The sequence below is a fragment of the Alosa pseudoharengus genome, unplaced genomic scaffold (genome assembly GCF_046254945.1).
Source record: "Alosa pseudoharengus isolate Yale_2024_CS ecotype anadromous, Long Island Sound unplaced genomic scaffold, YU_APseudo_1.1 YU_APseudo_1.1_scf_22, whole genome shotgun sequence".
Lineage (NCBI taxonomy): Eukaryota > Metazoa > Chordata > Actinopteri > Clupeiformes > Clupeidae > Alosa > Alosa pseudoharengus.
The window spans coordinates 7,445,928-7,467,797 of record NW_027468680.1 but is presented as its reverse complement, the minus strand read 5'-3'; the positions used below and the strand labels follow the sequence as shown (position 1 = coordinate 7,467,797).

Here is a 21,870-nt window from a genome sequence, read left to right as displayed (position 1 = left end):
ACACACATATATACATGAAAACAGGCACACATAGACATGCATGCATATGCATACTTACACATGCATACAGAAACAGACTAATATGCAAAGTGCATTTTGTGCACAAACACACACACACACACACACTTAAGATTGATATTTATGAGCACATGCTTGTCCTCACATAAAGAGACATGCACACTCACATGAAAAAAGCAACAAAACAGCACTTATACACACACACACACAGTTTCATACACACATAAGCATGCAAACATGTGTGCAACTTTACACTGGGGGAATGGCAGTCTGCTTATTCATGAACATCTCTGTTTTCAGCAGATTTATGCCACTTCCTGCATATTCATCTTCTCATTAGCTGGTGTTAACCTCTACTGCGGAGAAAAGCGGAGAAGCCAAACAATGAGGAATGTAAACCTGCTGGGATTTACGCTGTCAAAGTTCAAAGTCACGCTCAGTGAGCATGTCAGCACTTTGGAATTAATTATGCAAAACAAGCAAGAAATAATACTGAAGTTTCACTTTTTTTCCCAATTTTCTGGTGTGCAAGATGCGTGGTGTTTACAGTTACTTGAGATTCCTCATGAAGTCGGCTGAAAGGATTCACTCTGTCTGTGCTTGTGTGTTCGCCACTAAAATACACATGAATCTCTCAGGGTTTCGGGTATACAGTTGACTGTGCAAATCTGGTCCTCATCTGGCTTTGCTCTGGCCCAATGCTGGTCCGGATATGGCCCAATGCTGGTCCTGTCATGGACCAATGCTGACCTTGCTCTGGCCCAATGCTGGTCCTGATATGGCCCAATGCTAACCTTGTTCTGGACCAATGCTGGCCTTGCTCTGGCCGAATGCTGGTCCTGATATGGCCCAATGCTGGCCCTCATTTAGTCCATGACCGGTCCTAATCTTGCACAAATCCATTCCTGGGTGTTTGCTCCAAGTCAGGTAGCAACAGTATCACTAACAGACACAGGCTGTCCTATCCTTCTCTTTATGGCCATAGTAGCCTACTCTTTCCAGTTCATCACCAGGAACATGCACCAACTAGGCTATAATAACATGCTTTTAAGAAATCTATTAATTGTTGCTCTTCCTGTTTTTCTCAAAAGCAGTCTCTGCATGGTTTGGTGAGCGCATTTGAGGCTGGTACTCTGATCTCTTTACATAGCCTAATAGTCTGGTAATATCCCTTTTGATCGGTGTCATCAGATAAATCACACATAATTACTGCAATTAATGGAAGCTTCAATGTAAAATTGGCTAAAAGCTTGTGAATGCTGATGGATGAGAAACACTTGGTTGTAGCCTATGAAACACAGCCTTGCCATCTTGAATTAACTGATTGTGAACTGACTATAAGCTGTGTAGCCTACATGAATACTTAGAGCAGCACCGTAGGAACCCTTTAATTATTAATAGGACCAGGCCGAAAACGAGGGTATCGTATTATTAACATAGAATGACCTTTGTTTCGATGCTACCGCCCACTTCCGGCTCACAGGTAAAAAAAATGACGTCACACGGATGGTAACTCTAGGAAGGAGGCAAACACGTACAGATTTTAATGAAGTTTTTTTATGGGATTACAAGTTACACCCGACACGTTGAACAGCCCTGCGGTGATTTAAGTACGTTTTAGGCATGTGTGGCTTTGGTAAGTGTTAAACTGGACTGGATGATTTGCATTGAAAGTGTGGTTTATTTTGCAGTGTAAAAGTATCTTGCCCTAGCCTACGTTTCTTTCTTCCTTCAACTACGGCCTTTCGCCTTGGCAGATACTCTGATTAATTATTCTAAGCTCTATTATTAAATAGTTCTTATTAATATGTAACATTAGATCTGCTTAAATTATTTTAAAAAAATAGCCTAAAATAGCCTTGATTTCAACATCTTTTTTATTCTAAAGATGCTGAAATCAACATTTGTAGCAGGCCTGTTGTTGTTGCGCCTCTATAACACCTAACCGCTATAAACAACACTATGTAGGCTTGGTTTGGCTTGGCTTGGCCTACACGTTGGCTAGGTATTCGTAAAGGGGAATACGTTTTTCTTAATCCTGGGGTAGATAAAGAGAAGGGGCCGGGTTGGCTCATGAAGAAGGGGCTCATTCTCATCCTGGTCGGCCACATCAACTTCATCCTGGGAGCCATCGTGCATGGCAGCGTCCTGCGGCACATTTCCAAACCCAACAACGAGATCACCACAGAATTCACGGCAGCCAACATCATATCCGTGACTTCAGCACTGCTGGTGAGTGAAGTTATTATAGCCCACATCGCTAACACCACCGTTACACCTGTGAGATTGGCATCAGATCTAGTTATGAGTTTGATGAGAGAAACAAGGGGACCGTTTATGTTTTTGAATGGATAGTAGGACTTTTGTCAATTAAACTAAAAACAGACCCATGGAAAGAATAATTTCCCCCATATTGTTGCCTTCTCCCTGTTCTAGAGCATCGCCTCTGGAATCATCGCGATATTGGTGTCAAGAAATGTGCCAGTTCGGAAACTGGTAAGCCCTTTTGATATTTCTTTACAAATCACACATTTTGAAATAAATAATATATTCCTGATTGCAGACATCCCAACCTGCAAAAAGTCATTTCAGGGAGGTATCACGAAGCCCCCCCCCCAAAAAAATAAAATAAATAAATAAATAACAATACTAAAAAATGTTTTACCTACTTAGATACTGAAATAGAGATTAATATGTTTGTTCAATAATGTCTAGTCAGTACACCAAATAAGGAAGGCCTATATAGATAGTAGCCTAATTGTGAAAATAAAATATGTAGATCTTGCAGTTTGGTCTTTTCATGTAGCCTTGGCAACTAAGCCATCTAGTATAGGCCTGAATAATATGCACATTAATTGACACTAGTTAAACTTACCTCAACATGTTTTTTCAATCATTTAACCCACCATGGGCAATGCTAACACTGTTACAAACAGTGCAGCATGCAAAACTAGGCCTATCATTATTTTTTACTCTTAAAACAAGGGTACACTTTGAAATGGGTCTTACATTTTGCTTTTTTGGGGGCACTGACTCTGTCGTGACTCTCCTGTTCCTAGATACACTGAACTGATCAGGATGCTCTCTGTCTTGGATGCGCTCAGGCACACACGCACCACCACCCCTCTCTCTCTCCCCTGTCGTGTGTGCGCTACACTCAGATGCACACTCAATTTTAGGTCTCCCTCTCGCGTGCGCGCTCTTGATCGCTCGCTCTAGATTCCGGGAGATTTTATCTAATTTGCGGGCGTCAGGGAGCCGCTATCAATATGCGGGAAACTCCCGGAACTTCCGGGAGACTTGGGATGTCTGTGATTGAGTGGCGTTGTTGGTGTTACTGAACTTGTTATTGTTTCAGAGCAATGAAGAGTAAGCAATGCAATAATTGACTTGGGTGTCAGTGTAATGAAAAAGAGTAAGCAATGCAATAATTGACTTGGGTGTCAGTGTAATAAATAAGGGCTGTAGATATCGGTAGTCTTTAGAATTAGTCTGATATGAATATAGAATACATAAGTAAATGTCATCCCATACAAAAAGGAGTGTGTGTGTGTGTGTGTGTGTGTGTGTGTGTGTGTGTGTGTGTGTGTGTAGTTGTTTTAAGGTGGTTGCTGACCTCTACTGCCTCCTCTAGCACATAGGTCTGGTGGTGAGCTTTGCTGAACGTGCTGCTGTCTTGCGGCTTGCTGTGTGTGTGTGTGTGTGTGGTCATTGACGTCTGCTGCGTCCTGTAGCACATAGGTTTTGTGGTCAGCTCTCTGTTGAAGGTGCTGCTGTATGTGATGTGTGTGTGTGTGTGTGTGCGTGCGTGCGTGCGTGTGTGTGTGCGGTCATTGATGTCTGCTGCGTCCTGTAGCACATAGGTTTTGTGGTCAGCTCTCTGTTGAAGGTGCTGCTGTATGTGATGTGTGTGTGTGTGTGTGTGTGCGTGCGTGCGTGCGTGCGTGTGTGCGGTCATTGATGTCTGCTGCGTCTTGTAGCACATAGGTCTGGTGGTCAGCTCTCTGCTGAATGCGCTGCTGTCTGCGGCGTGTTGCGTGGGGCTGCTGATAGCCATCAGTGTGACTGTGTCAGGAGACGGAGCTGGACTGATGAAGGGCTGCAAGAACGCCAGCGAGGTGCCAATCAACGCCCGCACACCCATCTTTGTGGAATGCCCCTTCGACACCACACGCATCTATGTGAGTCTCTCAAAACACACACACACACACACCTCTGTGAACTGTACCTTTAACTGTGCCCTCGACACACACACACACACACACACACACACACACACACACACACACACACACACACACACACACGTCTATGTCAGTCTCCAGAGCCGGACAGTAACGGAGTACATTTACTTGAGTAGAGTACTTGAGTACAGTTTTGAGGGATCTGTACTTTACTCGAGTATCATTTTTGGGGAGTGCTCATGACTTTACTGAAGTACATTTGAGAGGCAAATATTGTACTCTTTACTCCACTACATTTCTATCCATAACTGTGAGTACCCGTTACTACTTCTAAAAAAAAGGAAAAAAGAAAAATCTCGGAAACCCTCAATTTGTTGTTTCCCTCTCAAACGTGATTGGATTGTGCAGGCGCCACTGATTGGGACATCAGCAATCACTTTCAGCTTTCCGCCAAAGTCAACTCCATGGTCAGATTTAGATAAGAGACGAAACCATGGACGAAACAATGGATGAAGACGCAGCAGTTCCATCCCGGGAATGTGCCAACCTGTGGCCCCACCTCGCCAGACTATTTCAATTTTCTGAACAAGTTAATGATAGTTTTCGCTTCAAGTGTTTCCATTACAAAATAGTATTTTGTATTTGAAATACGTATTTGAAATACATGTATTAGAAATACTGCCCATCCCTGGCAACATGGTAAAAAGATATAAATGACTTGATTTTACTTTCAATTCCTTTTACATTCTCCTTTTACATTCTCAAAGGAAATTGTTTCATAACTCCATGTAGGAAGTTTCTGTGCATAAATGTAAGCACTGTAGGCAGTAGTAATGCAATATTTAGAAAATGTACTCTTGTACTCTTGATACTCAAGTACTTTTAAAAACTAGTACTTTAGTACGTTTACTTAAGTAGACATCTGACTGTTGTACTTTTACTTGTACTTGAGTAAAATTTAGCAAAGGGTATCTGTACTTTTACTCAAGTAATGAAGCTGTGTACTCTGTCTGCCTCTGTCAGTCTCTTACTCACATACACACCCACACACACACACACACATCTCTGTGAACTGTACCTTCAACTGTGCCCTCGACACCCACACACACACACATCTCTGTGAACTGTACCTTCAACTGTGCCCTCGACACGCACACGCACACATGTCTATGTCAGTCTCTCACTCACATACACACCCACCTTCCACATACACACCCACCTTCGACTGTACCTTCAACACGCATATGCACACACACACACACACACACACACACACACACACACACACACATTATTAGCTTGGTTTGTTGCAATTAGCATTTGATTGATCACTCAAGGATGGCTGTTCGTACAAATTGATATCCTGTGTGTGTGTGTGTGTGTGTGTGTGTGTGTGTGTGTGTGAGAGAGAGAGCGAGCGAGGGAGGGAGAGGGAAAGACAGAAGCACAGAAAGAAAGAGGGATAGAGGGAGTGTAGAAAAGAGAGATAGAAGAGGACACCAGAGGAGAGCAGAAGGTCAAACCCAGAGATTGTGTGTGTGTGTGTGTGTGTGTGTGTGTGTGTGTGTGTGTGTGTGTGTGTGTGTGTGTGTGTGTGTGTGTGTGTGTGTGTGTGTGTGTGTGTGTGTGTGTGTGTGTGCTCCTTGAGTTCAGGTGATAATCCGTGTGTGTAATGGTTTTGATGAATGGCTTGTCTTGCCGCCTCGGCCTGTGCTCATCCGTCCTCGTCTCCTGTTGCAGGACACCACGATGGCCCTCTGGTTCCCCATGCTGTTCCTGGCGGCCCTGGAGGTCGCCTTGTCCGTCTGGTGCTTAGTCATCGGACTGACCCTCGGAGGCATTGGGCCCTGCGCTCGCATATACAGACTACAGGTATGGTGTATACACACACACACACACATACACACACACATACACACACACACACACACACACATACCATACACACACACACACACACGTCTATGTCAGTCTCTCACTTACATATACACCCACATCTCTGTGGACTGTATCTTCGCCTGTACCTTCAACACACACACACACACACACACACACGCCCTTCGTCATGCACTTGCAACTACAGACTACAGATAAGCCATCGGGTGACACACACACACACACACACACACACAAACTTCACTGCTTGTACCTACAAATTACAGGTAAGCCTACACATGACACTCACATACTAGAGGCACAGCACAGCACCTCAGCTCTGGACTCTGATGGAGCATCCAGCTCTACTGCACTTCTAACACCTGTAACCTCTCGGCCAGTTTCACTGACCACTGTGTGATACACGCATACAGTACTCCCCGCCCCCAAACACACACACTCATGCAATCGTCAGCGTTGTAAAATGCAGAATTTAAGTGCAGTACAGATGCAACCATGGGCGGATTATGAACTTTCGGGCCCCTGGGCCCAGATGTATTAAGGGCCCCCCACTTATTGTCGTATATGTGGGAGGGGGGGTTTGGGGGTCCTCCCCCAGAATTTTTTTATTTGTTTGAAATGATTTCCTCTATTCTGGTGCATTTTGGGGATGGCCAATACTAAATTCAATCAGATTCATAGCCTACATCCTGATTTGTTGATATTGAGGCAATGATTCCATGCAAAGGCTTGAGCTTCAGGGCCCCCTGACCCCTTGGGCCCCTGGGCCTGGGCCCGGTAGGCCCGTGCAGTAATCCATCCCTGCATGCAACTAAAGGCCAGTAAAGGTTGTATTCCGGTCTCCATAGCTGCTTTCAGACCTACGTGTAAGTCCGCATGTTCTGCGGATGTCAAGCGGTTGGGCCGTATATCTGAACAACGTAACAGGCTATTTGGAATTCCGAACTTAGAACTTAGCTCTTACACTACTCCCCTCAGTATTTCCGACGGACATCATGTAAATCAGCTCGTGTCTGAACGAAGCGAAGAACATTCGGAGACTCAGTTCATGTGCGTTGGTGTCGTTCACACATAATGTCCGCAGGTTAATCATATCTGAATCATCCGAGGGCCGGACCTCCGTTTGACAAAGATCCGCATATACTGCGGAGGTTGTGTCTGAAAGCAGCTCATGTTGCATTCACTGCGGGCAGGCTTGTAGTGGAAGTCCTATTGAGTCATGCAGAGTCAGGAAACATCGGACTGACCAGGTCCGATCAGGAAGGGAAACATCAGATGTTTGCATTAAAATGCAAAGCCAGAGTTTTCAAATGAATATGGGACCGACAGCGTTTTGAAATCATTCCATTTCAGCAGCTCAGAAACACCTTAGTAGTGTAGATGAGAGACTAAATTGTAACAAATGTCTGACAGATTCAAACAATAAAGTAATAATGTGGATGTAGCCCCTCTCTCTCATATATACACACACACACACACACACACACACACACACACACACACACATACACATACAAGACCTATATGGCTGGATGGAATGGTGTCCTCACACACAGACACACACACACACAAGGCCTTAATGGATTGGTGGAATAATGTCCACACACACACACATGCACTCACACTCACACTGGGTGGAATGGTGTACTCAAACATACACGCGCACACACACTCATACACACACACACAAGGCCTTGATGGCTGGGTGGAATAGCATCCTCACACACACACACACACACACACACACACACACACACACACACACCTTATTGGCTGAGCGGAATAGTGTCCTAATGTAATCTCTTCCTCCTGACCAGTATGGGGACGAGGCGGAGGCTTTCACACCCAGCAGAAGGCCAGAAGGGACCGCCGCCCAGGCATAGACAACGACCCTGGACAATGGGGTGAGACTCGTGTGTTATTTAGCACAAACACACACAATTAGTGCTAACCTTTAACACCTGCTTGATAGTTTCAGTGTGTTAGGAACCACTATGTTGTGTTGGTCACTGAGTGTACAAAGCTTGATGTGTCTGATTATGCAATCATAGATGCTTGAAGAGGCCAAATAAAATGGTCCCATAGTATCTATGTGTGCAGACCTTCAATTTATAGCATACTCTATTAAAAAAATCTGGTATGCCTATAACACATTTTAGATTAGATTAGATTCAACTTTATTGTCATTGTAGAGTACAAGTACAGAGACAACAAAATGCAGTTAGCATCTAACCAGAAGGGCAAGAAATCAGAAAAAAAAGTAAACAGTATAGACAGGTAGTGCAGTGTAAACAGTATATGACATATAGTGCCATGTAGACAGTAGTATTCAGTTAAGCAAGTGGTATGGTTTAGAGTAAGGATATGTGCAGTGTATTAACAGTTACATTATAAGAGCAGAATACATACAGTATATACAGTGTAGTAACAGTAACATTGTAAGAGCAGCAACACATTTTTTTAATTCATTTTTTTATTTTGTCTCTCACAGCAGGAGTGGGATGATGATGAGCACACTAATCCTGACTGCTCCACACCATTCTGGACTAGCATCCTTGTATGAGGTGTTTATAATCTCAGTGCTGAGGCAGGTTCTCCTACTGTCTCAGAAGTGCCATCATGTGCCCCGTCACAGTTTAAACATTTTATGAAATATTTTTTATCTGTAGAAGAAATGTTTATTATAACAGCAGTTTTGTATTAATATGCTCATCTGGGACAAGATATGTCATATTACTCTCAGTAAAGGGGTAAAGTATTATGCAGTACACAGAGCTCAAGATTCCATAAAATACCCAATTTACTGTTGATGTGAAAACCCTCCACTGTTCTGAAACATTTCTTAAGTTAATGGACAGCTGTTTGTCTGACAGCTCTCCACATGGCCAGCCTTGCCTCCTGAGGTCTAAAGTGCATTAAATCAGCCCTGCACATCAGTGGTGATGTGGGGAAGAGAGAGGGGGGCGAGGGGGGGGGGACGTGGACCGGCTTTGGGGGTTAATCAGGTGGAGGGTTTTAGGCAAGCTTTTCCAATCTAGCCCTCCCATGTTAATATGCAAGCGCTGAAAGGCCAAAATAAATATTGACATAAGGATGCGACTGACTGTCAAAACAAAGGGATTTCTCCAGGCCAGGGAACTTAATGCCCTCCCATACACTCCACGCCCTACCATACACTGTCTGCGCAAGGCCACCCGAGAGCCTTTTGGGTGCCCTCTGGACATAACTGAAGGAAATCAACATAATTAAATGTGTATTTTATGAAGACCGTGCATTTCATTTAAGTTTTTGTATTGTGATTTTATATGTTAAATATCTGAAAATTAAGTACTGTATTCTGAAATCTGATTTTGCTTGAGTGGGCAAGAAAAAAAGTGCCCATATTTTAAAATAAAGAATACAAAATAGTTTATTTGGTAATGTTTTGTTGCAAATATATACATTTATTTAGGCACTTCATTTCCAGACAGAACTGTGGTAATGAAATACTACTTTTCTGTATAGGGGTTTTTCATCTTCTACTGTATGATGGGAATGCTTTAGTGATTAGTATATGGTTCAGTGTTGATGTTTTTTTGTGTGTGTAAATTGTGTCAAATCTAACTAAATTATAAAATTGTGGTAGCCAGTATGGCCTACTTCAGGCAACTCTCGCACTGAGCCAAGGAAAATAAGTTAAAAACCCTTTATTTAAAGCTGGGGCATATAGTAAACGCCTTTTCTTCTAACTCAATTATATTTCAGTGCATGGTTTAGTCATTGTCTTTGCTGTTCCTGCCTCCTGACTGATTTTGCGCGTCTGTGGTCTGGTCCTGTGTGTGTGTGATAAAGCCAGCTGTAACGCCGCACCAACTTTACCGTTAGCGGTCGATGGCTATGCTATAATGCCACACATTATGCCAGCGCAGTGCTGGGGTTGAGTTTGGTGTGGTGTCAGTCTGGTCCGTTCCACTCTGGTTCCGGCCCTATTCTTTCCTCTGCCATTGTCACACTGACCTGTTTCACTTCATTAGTCCTGGACCATTGTCTCCCCCATCCTTCCAGTCTGGACTTATAAAGGCTTCCTATCTCTGCTGCTGTTTTATGAATTATATACATGTGCCTGTGTTTTCTGTCACTGTGTGTGTATGTTTGGTAATACTAATACTGTATTGTATTAGTGCCCGCCCAGTGCCCATCAAGAAATATACAGTTTATTTCTTATTCCTTATCTGAAATGTGGAGCAGCCTTGGCATATTCATGAATCCTGTCATGTGTTTGGCATATTTTGGATGGTAATGGTTAGTAACTTGTGTCTAGGAATAATTTGTTTCTATTTGATCATACTGTACTTGTTAACTTGGTGAACAATCATCATCAAAAGAAAATTATGATAAACACAGTTGTTACAAGTTAAAGTTTTGGAAATGGAAATTCACTATAATGTGAAATTGTATTAAATAAAACATTGTTTCATTATAATACTAACGTAAACAATCTTACAAATCAAATTGTAGCCTACAAGTGCGAGTTAATGTATCTGTTTGTTCAAGACGCCCGCATTCTGCGTATTACTTAACAGTTCAAATAATAACAAGCACACACCTGTCAGTCAGATCCTATGGCTAGTAGGCTTCAAATTGATTTTATTTTACATAATATGGAATGTAACGCACAAATCGCGGTGCGCATCCTTTCTCTCCCGCAGACATGCGCCGTGGGCAGAAGGTGGGGCGTATCAGAACGGGAGGGGGAGTTTCGGTTGGGAATATGCAAAGCAACTACCTCCTCCACTCGTCTGTTACCGTTCATGTGCGTCTGTTCCTGCCTGGGTCGGGTGGGCACTTGGCTCTTCGTATCTCCGTAAACCAACGTGTAGAGTTGTTTTTAATGCGTTTAATGCATTTGGAAGGCTTGCAGGGACCAGCAAACTTGCACTGAGCGATCGTATGCGAAGGAAACATAAACGGGACCTGCAGAAAGGAATCAGACAAGGGGACTGGGCTTATTTTGCCAGAGCAACAGCGGCAAACACAGTAGCAGAGTGAGTAAGTCACGTCTCCAGCACACCAGCCAGTAAAAGGTGAAGTTTCCTTCTTTTTTGTATTTCAAATAACAATTTAAGTGTTGCTGCAAGGTGTGCGCATGATATTGGTCTATCAACACTTTCCCAAATTAAAAAGAACAGATTTGCTTTTATGAAGTCAATTAAGTTTGCTACCTTATGGCACTCGTTAGGTCAACATTCAGATGTAAAGTCGCTGGTGTCATTCGTGGAAAATGTGAGATTGCCAGTTTTAGTAACGCTACATCAGCGAGGTTAATGGCAACATTGTAATTAGCAATTTCCTGTTGGTTAAGCCACAATGGTGGCACTGTAGCCTAATATATAAATGTATATTTTCAATTAGTATAACTGAAGAACTAGTGTAATTTTAAAATGTACCCCCACCTTTGTTGATGCAGCCTAATCCCCGTTGTATAATGTTCTACACTGCACCGGCGTCTCCAAGGAAGCGTGTACTTAGGTTACATTTCAGTCAATTTGCTGCGAGTGTTCTGCTGCAGGAGCGGTGTGAGAAATTCCGGCTGCACGTTAGATGGTCCATCAAGCTCACACAGACGTGTGGCGAGGGGGGATGGGATATGGTTTTGGTTTACTTGGGATTATTTGATTGAAAACTCATTAAACATAGCCTATTAGACATAAGAAAGGCTCATAAAAGGATGGGATTGTAAGAAGGGCGTGTTCGGTTTAATGCTGATCTCGGAGAGAAGGTAGTAGCCTATCCCCGGCGATTTCATTTTATGCGGTGTAACAACCTGGGCTGTCGTGCATGACAGAAGCAAATAGCTGATGAAAAGAAAGAAAGTGAAAACCTTCGGATTTTATCGCTTCATGGTTGCCCGTAGGTGCGATGTCTCATGTAGGCTAATATGTGTTCTGAGAAGATAGGCGTCTAGTTTACTCATGGAAACTACTGACATACATCTTTTTGTCACATCTTTCCCTATTTTCCTTTGCGTTAGTATTTACCCAGGTGCCTTAAATGCTGAACTCAAGCTGCTAGGTAAAGGGTGCATGCATGCTTATCCAGGACTCCGAATATCCAGGAGTGCTCTCAGACTTTAGTCTTAACCCCTTACTGCTGTAGAACATATAATTCATGCATATATTAATTGGCTGTTGAGGATGTATGCTACTTATCCTGAAGCTGAAGTAGTAGAGAAAGGTTTTGTGCAAGGAATATGCATAGTACTAAAATGTCTTGCATCTCCTGTAGTGTGTAGGCTCCTTTATGGTTTTGCTTGGAAAGATTTGCTAAATAAATGAATACATGTAAATAAGAAACATTCTGGAGCTGTACTACTGAAACTATACTGAAGTTGTTACTACACAGACCCATTTGAGTGGCAGGGTAAGTGATTTACTTAATGTTTTAATCTGGTGTGTTCGCAGGGACGGGTGAATGCACCTGTGCTACAGTTACCTTGTCAGACCGGTAGCCGTCTGCGCGGGTTCGCCTGCGTCTGACGGAGGAGAGGAGGCGTAGCGTGAAGGCGAGGAGAGGCCGCCGGGTGGTTTGGCCGGCTGATCAAAGCTCTGCAGTGGGCACTGACCCAAGAGAGCGACGGGTCTGCCAGCAGGGAGCGGAGGGAGCGGAAGGAGGGAGGGAACGCCGGCCAGCCAGCCAGCCAGACTTCCATCCACCCGGGGCCCCGTCAGGCTCCCTGGAGTCCCCATGAGCTGGAGGCAGGGCCCCCTGAGGGGGCTGGCAGCCTCGCGTCCCACCCCAGAGAGTCTGAGCTCCCTGCCCCGCCGGTATACTGGTGACACTGGATGTCGAGAGGATTAACCCCCCACCCCACCCCATCACCACGACAACACGTCCGACGCCTCTACAGTAGCTGACCTCTTGTTACCTGGTTACCCAGGTCGTGACCCAGAGATGCCCCCCTGGCAAGCTGTGCCCTGTAGCCCCGCGTGGGGACATGGCACCAGCCGTGAACGGGTGCCCATGCACGTGCCCGCACCGACACCTCCACGCCTGCTGGGTGCGCTGGTGCTTGGCGTCCTGCTGTTGAGCACCAGCTGTGGTGCCATCCACTTAGACGCGGCGCAGAGCCACAGCACCTTCACCTGCGAGCCCATCGGCCTGCGCATGTGCCAGGACCTGCCCTACAACACCACCTTCATGCCCAACCTGCTCAACCACTACGACCAGCAGACTGCCGCTCTGGCCATGGAGGTAAGGGGGGGGGGGGTATCAGTGTGTATAAGTATAAGTATATATACTCTTTTGATACCGTGAGGGAAATTTGGTCTCTGCATTTATCCCAATCTGTGAATTACTGAAACACACTCAGCACACAGTGAGGTGAAGCACACACTAATCCCGGCGCAGGGAGCTGGCTGATACAACAGCGGCGCTCGGGAGAGGAGTGAGGGGTTCAAGGCACCTAACCCAAGGCTTCAGCCGTTCCTACTGGTCGGGGTTTGAACCGGCAACCCTTCGGTTGCAAGTCCGAAGCGCTAACCAGTAGGCCACGGCTGCCCCAACGGCTGTGGTGGTTGGTTTGAAGAATTAACTTGAATGCAACCGTTTTTAACAAATTAGCACAGCGTGGTTATGATGCTAACCAGATTTAAGCACAATTTAGTACAACCTGGAAAATCATTGTATGGTGGTCAATGTTGATATTGTGGTGGGCCGCCACAAATAAGTCAATGTATGGGAAACACTGGAATGGGAGATGCTTCTTCGCTCTTTCATCCGGGAACATGTCTGGCAGTAATGCAGTAATATGTTCTCTGGTCTAATAGAATGACCGCCTAAAACAGTAGATTTCAGACAATAGTCACTGTGTGTTTGGGATCCTACAGACATGCCTGTGTGCTCTGACATCTGCTTGTGTGTGTGTGTGTGTGTGTGTGTTTGTGTGTGTGCAACCATCAGTTCTGTTTTTCTGGTGGTGGTCTTTGCTTGGTGTGTCATCATCAGACATTTTGCAGAGTGTCCTCCTTATAGTATCTCTAGAATGGAATGGGGGCAGTCAAGTCAACATTAGAAAATACAAATGTAAACAGAACAGCTTCTCCAACTCAAATTCCATTTTGGAACACGGGCAGCACTACTGATAGCAGAACGTGTTCTGGAGAGTTTGACATTTGCATTCTGCCTCAGGTAATGATGAACATTAGCCTGTGTACATATCACACAGATACAACCCACATATCCAGTCCGGATCAGGGCCGCATCAGGGCCGGATCAGTGCCGGATCAGGGCCACATCAGGGACGCATCAGGGCCACAGCAGGCTGGTTTTGCTCCAGATTAAGCGGCCATCTGAGTCGGTCATCTGTCTCCTCTCTAGCATCCCCTCTCAAACACCCAGATTGACCTTGACGCGACCACAACTGTGATGGCTTGTGTGTGTGTATGTGTGTGTGTGTTGACTGACATCTGTGTGTGTGTGTGTGTCAGTATTCTTGTCCTACATTATGTACATGTCCACATGTGAACCACCCACCAATCTCCACAAGCTCTCTCTGACCTGTAATATGGGTGGATGGAGGAGTGTAGGCGATTGCTTTCACTGACTTGTGATGTGGGTGGCTGGGAGGGCAGGTGGGTGACTCCTCTCACTGACCTGTGCTTGGGTGGGTGGGTGAGTGAGTGCTCTCTCTGCATTACAGTGTGGGTGCGTGGATGCATGGGGGGGGGGGGTGAACAGCACATCTCCACCCTCACATCTCCACCCTCATAGCTCCAGCCAGACTTGCTCCCTGGTGAATACTGTAGACGGCATTTTGATTTCTATGTTTGCTTCATAGACTGTAAAAAATATGCTTCTTCATACCATATTATTCACATGGATAATTGGTGGAATCTGCTTCTTGTTTTTGATCAAAGCTACATCGAGATCTAGTTTTTAGCCTACCCGTTTATTTGAAGCGTAAACAGAGAGAGGGATTGAGTGAGCATGTTGGTAATTGTGGCCATGGGAATAGTTCAGTTGAAGTTCAGTTGATTTAAACTTGGACTATTTTAGACCTAATTACAGTTAAATCCCCCGAGATTCACAAACATAATCCATGTAATCAGTAGCCATGGAAGATCCAGCCGAACGGCACAGAACTGGCTAAAATAGCAGGAGAGAGTCAAAATAAATCGCAGCGCATAAAATAAGATGTCTCCGTAATCGCTAAACTCAAGAGACGGCAGTAATTCAGTGATGTGTTAACTATCCTCCAGGAGACTGACCCCACTTTCAGATGGAACAAATCTACTGAGGAGTCGACATGTCGCTGTTTTAATCTCCACGGCAACCCAACCAGAGCTTGGCGGGAGTTGAAACTGACTGCGCCTAATGTAGTTTATGATGTGAATATCACACCACTACATTTTTCCCATGGGATGATTTAATTGAATAAATAAGTTAGCCTTGGCGATGCTCGTGCAAAACAGAATAATTAATGCTTTAGGGACTTTTTTTTTCAGCCATTACAGATGTGTGTGTGTGTGTGTGTGTGTGTGTGTGTGTGTGTGTGTGTGTGTGTGTGTGTGTGTGTGTGTGTGTGTGTGTGTGTGTGTGTGTGTGTGTGTGTGTGTGTGTGTGTGTGTGTGTGTGTGTGTGTGTGTGTGTGTGTGTGTGTGTGTGTGTGTGTGTGTGTGTGTGTGTGTGTGTGTGTGTGTGCGCCATATATAGTAACAGCGGGCAACTCTAGACTGGCTTTGGCTCTGAATTGGCCAGCATCTTCTGCTAGTGTCTGGGCAAGTGCCACAGTAACTATGGGGAGTGTGTGAAGCATGTTATCATATAGACCCTGTAGCACTGTGTGCTAGCATTACTGATGCACTAGCAGAGCAGAAGGACTAACATGTTTACATGCATTTAAAGTTCAGTTTTGGTCGGTCTAACACAACAACGACGCGTCATAGTAAATGTACTGATAGAGGCCCTGTAGCTCTGTGTGCTAGCATCGCTATGTAAACGTACTGATAGAGGCCCTGTAGCTCTGTGTACTAGCACTAGCTGATGCACTAGTTGACCTCTGTGGAGGAGGACTAGGCTGGTCTGGACTGGGCTGAAGCCCTGGCAGTCTGTGCTGGCAGAGATGGAGATCTGTTAAAAGCCCATTTCTCCCCCTCATACAGCACTGGCAGGCAGGCAGGAGGATGGGTGGGTGGATGGGTGGGTGGTTGGGGGGGTGTAGGTGAGGAGAGGGTGGGTGGGTGTGCGGATGAGGGAGCGGGCAAGCGAGTGGGGGAGCGGGCGGGCGGGCGGGCAGACGGATGGACTGACAGACAGGCGCTAATGGTGCCAGCTGGTTATTCAGCACCACTAACTGGCTCCTAATCTGCTGTGTGGCCTACAATGGGGGGATTGATCAGCACGGAGAGAGGGAGAGAGTGAAAAGGGAAGAGAGAGAGGGAGCGAGAGAGGGAAAGGAGGAAAGAAAGGATGAGACAGAGGGGTTCCCATTCTCCCACCTTCCCTCCCTCCCTCCCTCCCTCTTTCCCTCTCTCTCCTCCCTCTCTCTCTCTCTCTCTCTCTCTCTCTCTGCTGCATTCAATTAAGTCTCAGTGGAGGGCAATAGCACCCAACCCACGCTCTCTGATCTCTCTCTGTGTGTGTGTGTGTGTGTGTGTCAGTGTCAGGTCTCTGTGGGATGGAACAACATCCTAGGTCACGTGAGGTGGGAGGGGGGGCCGGTGTGTGTGTGTGTGTGTGTGTGTGTGTGTGTGTGTGTGTGTGTGTGTGTGTGTGTGTGTGTGGCAGAGGTGGTAGGCTCCACCCCCCAATCTCTTCTGTTCCAACTGTGGTGTGTGTGTGTCCTCACCCCTCCCTTTCCCCATGGATGTGTGTAACATCACTCCAGGGACGTGTGTGTGTGTGTGTGTGAAACCAGAGATAGGAACGGGGACCAGCACTTCTTGTCTCACCCCTCCCCCTACCCTGTGCTCGCAGAGAAGTGACAGAAGCGAGTGTGACTAGCGTGCATGCGTGCGTGTGTGTGTGTGTGTGTGTGTGTGTGTGTGTGTGTGCGTGGCTGTACCACGCCTTTGCCATCGTTACCGAATAGGGAAGAACAGGTTCACCGCTCCGGTCACAATGTGTTTTTGTCTGACATCCGTACACACGTCTCAGGCTTGCTGGAGAGAGCAGTGTGTGTCCATTCAGTGTGTGTGTCCGTTCAGGGGAGGAAAAGAAGGAAGTGTCTCATTAGCTGCAGTTTGTGTCCAGTCCCACTGACTGTCTCTGCACCTCGCTCTCCTCTTCAGCGTCTTGGCAGCGATGTCCGGGGGCGATTATGTGAAGAGCTCGCGGCACATAACTGTGGGAAACGCTTGGCTTCATTGGTATTTTTGACGGGGCGTCTTTTTGGCTGTTTGCAAAAGAATGTTGCTTTTCTGCTTCATCTCCAGGCTGGACTGTTTGCCTTGTGAAGAAGACACAGCTGCCGTCTCAACTCCATTTCAAATAAATAAATAAATAAATAAAAATATTACCTCCAGAATTTTGTGGAGATGTATGAGAAATACAAAGTTTGTAAGCACAAGCTCGGCTGAGCTGGGCGAACAGGGATACTGAGCGACGTTGGTGAATAACTAAAGTCAAGGTCGTTATTGGGGGTCTTTAGATTTGTGTGGATCTGAAATGTATGAGCGGGAGATTAGCGGAATCTCCGCTGAAGGAATAAAACGCGTAAATATAGGTTATCCGTGTCTTATGTTCTTAGGCTGAGCTGGACTCATGACCTGCAGGCTTCGGGAGGGAAGAAAGAGGCTCATTTTCTTGGCCCTGATCTGCTTGTTCACACGCAAAGCCGCAAAGCTGCAAACCCCGAGAGCCCTTTGCTCCCGACCGCCCCGTGCAGTCGCCGCAGATAGCGTCAACAAAAGGAGAGATCAGGGAGAGTGGACAAAAGAAAATATCAGCACATTGAAAATGCCTTGAATTAGACAACCATTCATTTGTCCAGCAGCCCCTACAAACTTTCTCTTTCTTTCTCTCTCTCTCTCTCTCTCTCTCTCTCTCTCTCTCTCTCTCTCTCTCTCTCTCTCGTTCTCTCTCGTTCTCATAGTGCTATCAGCAGCATGTGGCGAACATTAATTTCCTCTCGTGGAAATATTATCCCCAAACTAAACCTGCTTAAGCCTGATGTTGCGACAGAATCTCCGCTGCTTTCAAACTCCCTCTCGGCAGCCTGGCCTCTCTCCATCGGCCGAGATGTGTGTCTCTCTGTGTGTGTGTGTCTAAGTGTTTGTGTGTGTGTAAGTGTGTGTAAGTGTAATGGGTGTGTGTGTGTGTTGGCGTGACCCGTGCGTAACCTCCTGGTCGCAGACGCCTTGGGGTGCTGCGCTGGCTGTCTGCGCTGGGTAGTGTGTGGCCCTGGCGTGGGCAGAGAGTGGCACAGACGAAGGGTGGCGTGGCATGGCGTGGCGGATGGCCAGGGAGACAGTGCTGGTCTGGGGCTGCCAGTGAACCCCAGTTAACCCCACAGCACAGACAGCACAGCATTCACACACAGTCTCTCTCTCTCTCACACACACACACACACACACACACACACACAGTCTCTCTCTCTCTCTCTCACATACACTCACACTCACACTCACACTCACACTCACACACACGCACACACATACACACTGTCTCTCTCTCTCGCATGCATACACGCACTGCACACACATACACACTGTCTCTCTCTTGCACGCACACATGCATGCACACACACACACACACACACACACACACACAGACACACAGATCACGTTCGCCCAACAGTACAGCAAAATAGCATAGCTGATCAAAGAGGACAGGCTACACTGCATACAACAGTCACACACAGAATCACACACGCGCACACACACAGGCAGGCGTCCAGAAACATAAGCGGCACCATTAATAGAGACGAGCGGAAGAGACACCTCATGGGCCGAATGGGAGAAGGAGAGCAGCAGGCAGAGTTTGGTTTGAAGGAAAAGAACAAGTGATGAACATTGAAGTACAAAAGATGGACACAAGCGCTGGTGGTGGTGAATCCCTAATGATGACGAGTGCTCCCGGAGTTAGTGCTAGTTTTGTTCAAAAGACCCCTGTGGTGTGTGTGTGTGTGTGTGTGTGTGTGTGTGTAGAACAGCTTTGGGTGAGATGGCCTCTACTAACCCTCTCCTCCTCTATAGTTCCTTTATTTTTCTCTTCCTGCTGCCCCTCTCTCTCTCTTTCTTTCTCTCTCACTCCATTTCTCCATCTCACTGCCTCACCCTCCTTAACTGGGTACAGGAGTAGCCATGGCAACAGTCCTTAATTGTGTCGCCTCAAAAGGACATGCATTACTGCCTGTGTGTGTGTGTGTGTGTGTGTGTGTGCGCATGTGTGTGTGAGCAAGCGAGTGGGAGAGTCGTTCCCAGAGACCCCTGACCCTAGAGGATGAGGACTCCTCAAAAAGGAAAAAGGAAAAACGACTCCCTCGTTCATGAAGTAGAAAAAGGGGAGAAAAGAACAGCTCCTCCCTGACTGAGGTCGCTCTGTATTTGGCATCAGTGGTTGTCATGGCAGCAAGGACTGGAAGCAGAGTGCTGGAACAGGAAGAGTGAGAGGAGAGAGGAGGAGGAGGAGGAGAGGAGAGGAGAAGGAGAGGATGGGAGAAGGAGGAGAGAAGGAGAGGATGGGAGAAGGAGGAGAGGAGAGGAGGAGAAGGGGAAGGAGAGGAGAGGAGGGGAAAGAGGAGGAGGAGGAGGAGAAGGAGGAGAGGGGAAGCAGACAGGAGGAGGAGAGGAGGGAATAGGCGAGACAGAGAAGAGATGAAGTCAAGGACGGGTGAATGAGAGAGAGAGAGAGAGAGAGAGAGCGAGAGAGAGAGAGAGGTTGTGTGAGGGATTGAGAGAGAGAGAGAGAGAGAGAGAGGTTGTGTGAGGGATTGAGAGAGAGAGAGAGAGAGAGAGAGGGATTGAGAGAGAGAAAGAAAAAGAAGATGGAAGCAGCACACTCTGCCTTTTCTGAAGACTGAGAAAAGAGCGAAGATTAAGGAAATAACTCCACATTTGTCCGATCACACACTCCTCCTCCTCCTCCTCCTCCTGACCCCCCCTCACCCCCCTCCTCTCCCGGGGCTTGTCTCCATTGTGCAGAGCCGTGCTGGTGGGTTGCCCGCAGCCAATTGGTTAGTGCAGCGCGCCGTTTATCTTTACTCGCCCCGCGGTCACTAAAGGGCTGGCTTTCATCCCCTCGTGTCGACGCACGATACTCTCCCATTCAGGCTCATTCAGAGCCACCCACAGACTGGCCGACCGTGCCGACCGTGCCTACCCATCCTCCACGCTCTTGCTCTCATTCACACACACACTCACACACACTTACGTACGGCCTCACACACACACACGTGTGCACCCGTCACGCTAATGCCGATGTCTACACCAACATCCCATCTGACCTCTGCTTGTCTGGAGGTTAAACTCGCCCATGCATCCTGCAGAGAGAGAGAGAGGGTGAGAGAACAGACAACACACACACACACACACACACACACACACACACACATACACATTTACATCCCTAAAAAAGCTAGAGCACAAACTCAACAGCCCAATGACACATTCAATCTCTTTCTCCCTCACACACACACACACACACACACTCACACACACACAGAGAGAGAGAGCTGAAGTAATTAAGCCTGGAGTGCAGGCTGAGATGTCTGATGAACTCTGACGCTTTGGGTCTCTGTGCCCTCTAAGATAGATAGATAGATGGAGTGAGGGAGGGAGAAATATAAAGGGAGAGAGGGAAGAAGAGAGGGATAGACATGGAGTGAGGGAGGGAGAGATAGGACTGAGACAGAGGAAGAGAGATGGAGTAAGGGAAAGAGAGAGAGAGAGGAAGAGAGAGAGCGATGGAGTTTGATCCAGAATGACCTGACAGTGTTTGGCAGTGTTTTGGGGATGGGGGCAGTAGACATGTTATATAAGAGCACTCTGACACATCAACAGCACTTTGGGCAGCAGCAGGCAGTGTGTGTGTGTGTGTGTGTGTGTGTGATGGTGTGTGTGTGTGGGGGGGGGCACCACTGGAAGACAGTGGTGCCCACACGGGGCTATTTTTAGCCAGACTCGCATCCCCAGTCTCAGACAACACAACCCAGCACAGGACAGGACATCACAGTGGCATTCTGGGAATGAGGAGGACCCCACACCCTTGCCCTGTCCTTCACACTAGCTTTGGGCAGGACAGCTGTTGCCATGGGTACCATTTAATATTAGTTAGAGAAGGCTGTTATATAGGCTACATGAAGTAGGTCGTCTTTAAGTAGCAGACGCTTCTCAGGGCCCTGCCTGTCATGTGCGGGACTCCTCTGAGAGGGTGAACCCATCATCATCATCATCATCATCATCATCATCATCATCATCATCATCATTGTCGTCGCCGCCGCCGCCGCCTGCTTTCTCGTGGTATTAAATTTGCAAATATATTTTGTGTAGTATATGCATATGTGTGTACACACACACACACACACACACACACACACCGACACATATATATATTTCTATTTCTATTTTTTTGAATAGCACTTTCCTGGGCTGAGCGGAACTAATAACAGTCCTCCTCTCTGAGCACCACATGTTAAGGAGTGGGGATACAGAGTACAGACATATCACCTCTGTGTGTGTGTTTGTGTGTGTGTGTGTGTGTGTGTGTGCGGCGTGACACTGGCCTAGAGAGAGAAAACGGGGGAAAGGAATCTGGGATTCTAAAGACTCCCCTCCCTTTTGAGTGACTAATCTGC

The 21,870-nt window shown here is 46.6% G+C and overlaps 2 protein-coding genes across 3 annotated transcripts in view; both read left to right on the top strand.

The window, feature by feature from the left end:
* Positions 1–1,521: 1,521 nt before the first annotated feature.
* krtcap3 (keratinocyte associated protein 3) lies at positions 1,522–10,516 on the top strand. 2 transcript variants are annotated; one of them, XM_076300393.1, is made up of 7 exons: positions 1,522–1,654; positions 2,066–2,250; positions 2,455–2,514; positions 3,999–4,199; positions 5,943–6,074; positions 7,916–8,002; positions 8,593–10,516. In XM_076300393.1, exons 1-6 carry the CDS (start codon positions 1,642–1,644, stop codon positions 7,979–7,981), a joined length of 657 nt encoding a protein of 218 aa, XP_076156508.1. In that variant the 5' UTR covers positions 1,522–1,641; the 3' UTR covers positions 7,982–8,002; positions 8,593–10,516. The 2 variants fall into 2 exon arrangements, with proteins under 2 accessions (XP_076156508.1, XP_076156507.1); XM_076300392.1 differs by having other exon boundaries at positions 8,590–10,516.
* Positions 10,517–10,900: 384 nt separating this feature from the next.
* Positions 10,901–21,870, top strand: part of LOC143139703 (frizzled-3-like) — a 29,033-nt gene continuing 18,063 nt past the window's right edge. Inside the window, exons 1-2 of the mRNA XM_076300391.1 lie at positions 10,901–11,161; positions 12,539–13,328. Of these exons, the coding sequence (XP_076156506.1) occupies positions 13,029–13,328 (300 nt within the window). The 5' untranslated portion in view covers positions 10,901–11,161; positions 12,539–13,028. The remainder of the gene's footprint in view (positions 11,162–12,538; positions 13,329–21,870) is intronic.

Bases quoted from the DNA above. Each gene is read 5' to 3' on its own strand.
- krtcap3 (XM_076300393.1), top strand. The intron at 4,200-5,942 runs GTGAGTCTCTCA...CTCCTGTTGCAG, and splicing joins TCGACACCACACGCATCTAT to GACACCACGATGGCCCTCTG. The intron at 6,075-7,915 runs GTATGGTGTATA...CCTCCTGACCAG, and splicing joins CTCGCATATACAGACTACAG to TATGGGGACGAGGCGGAGGC.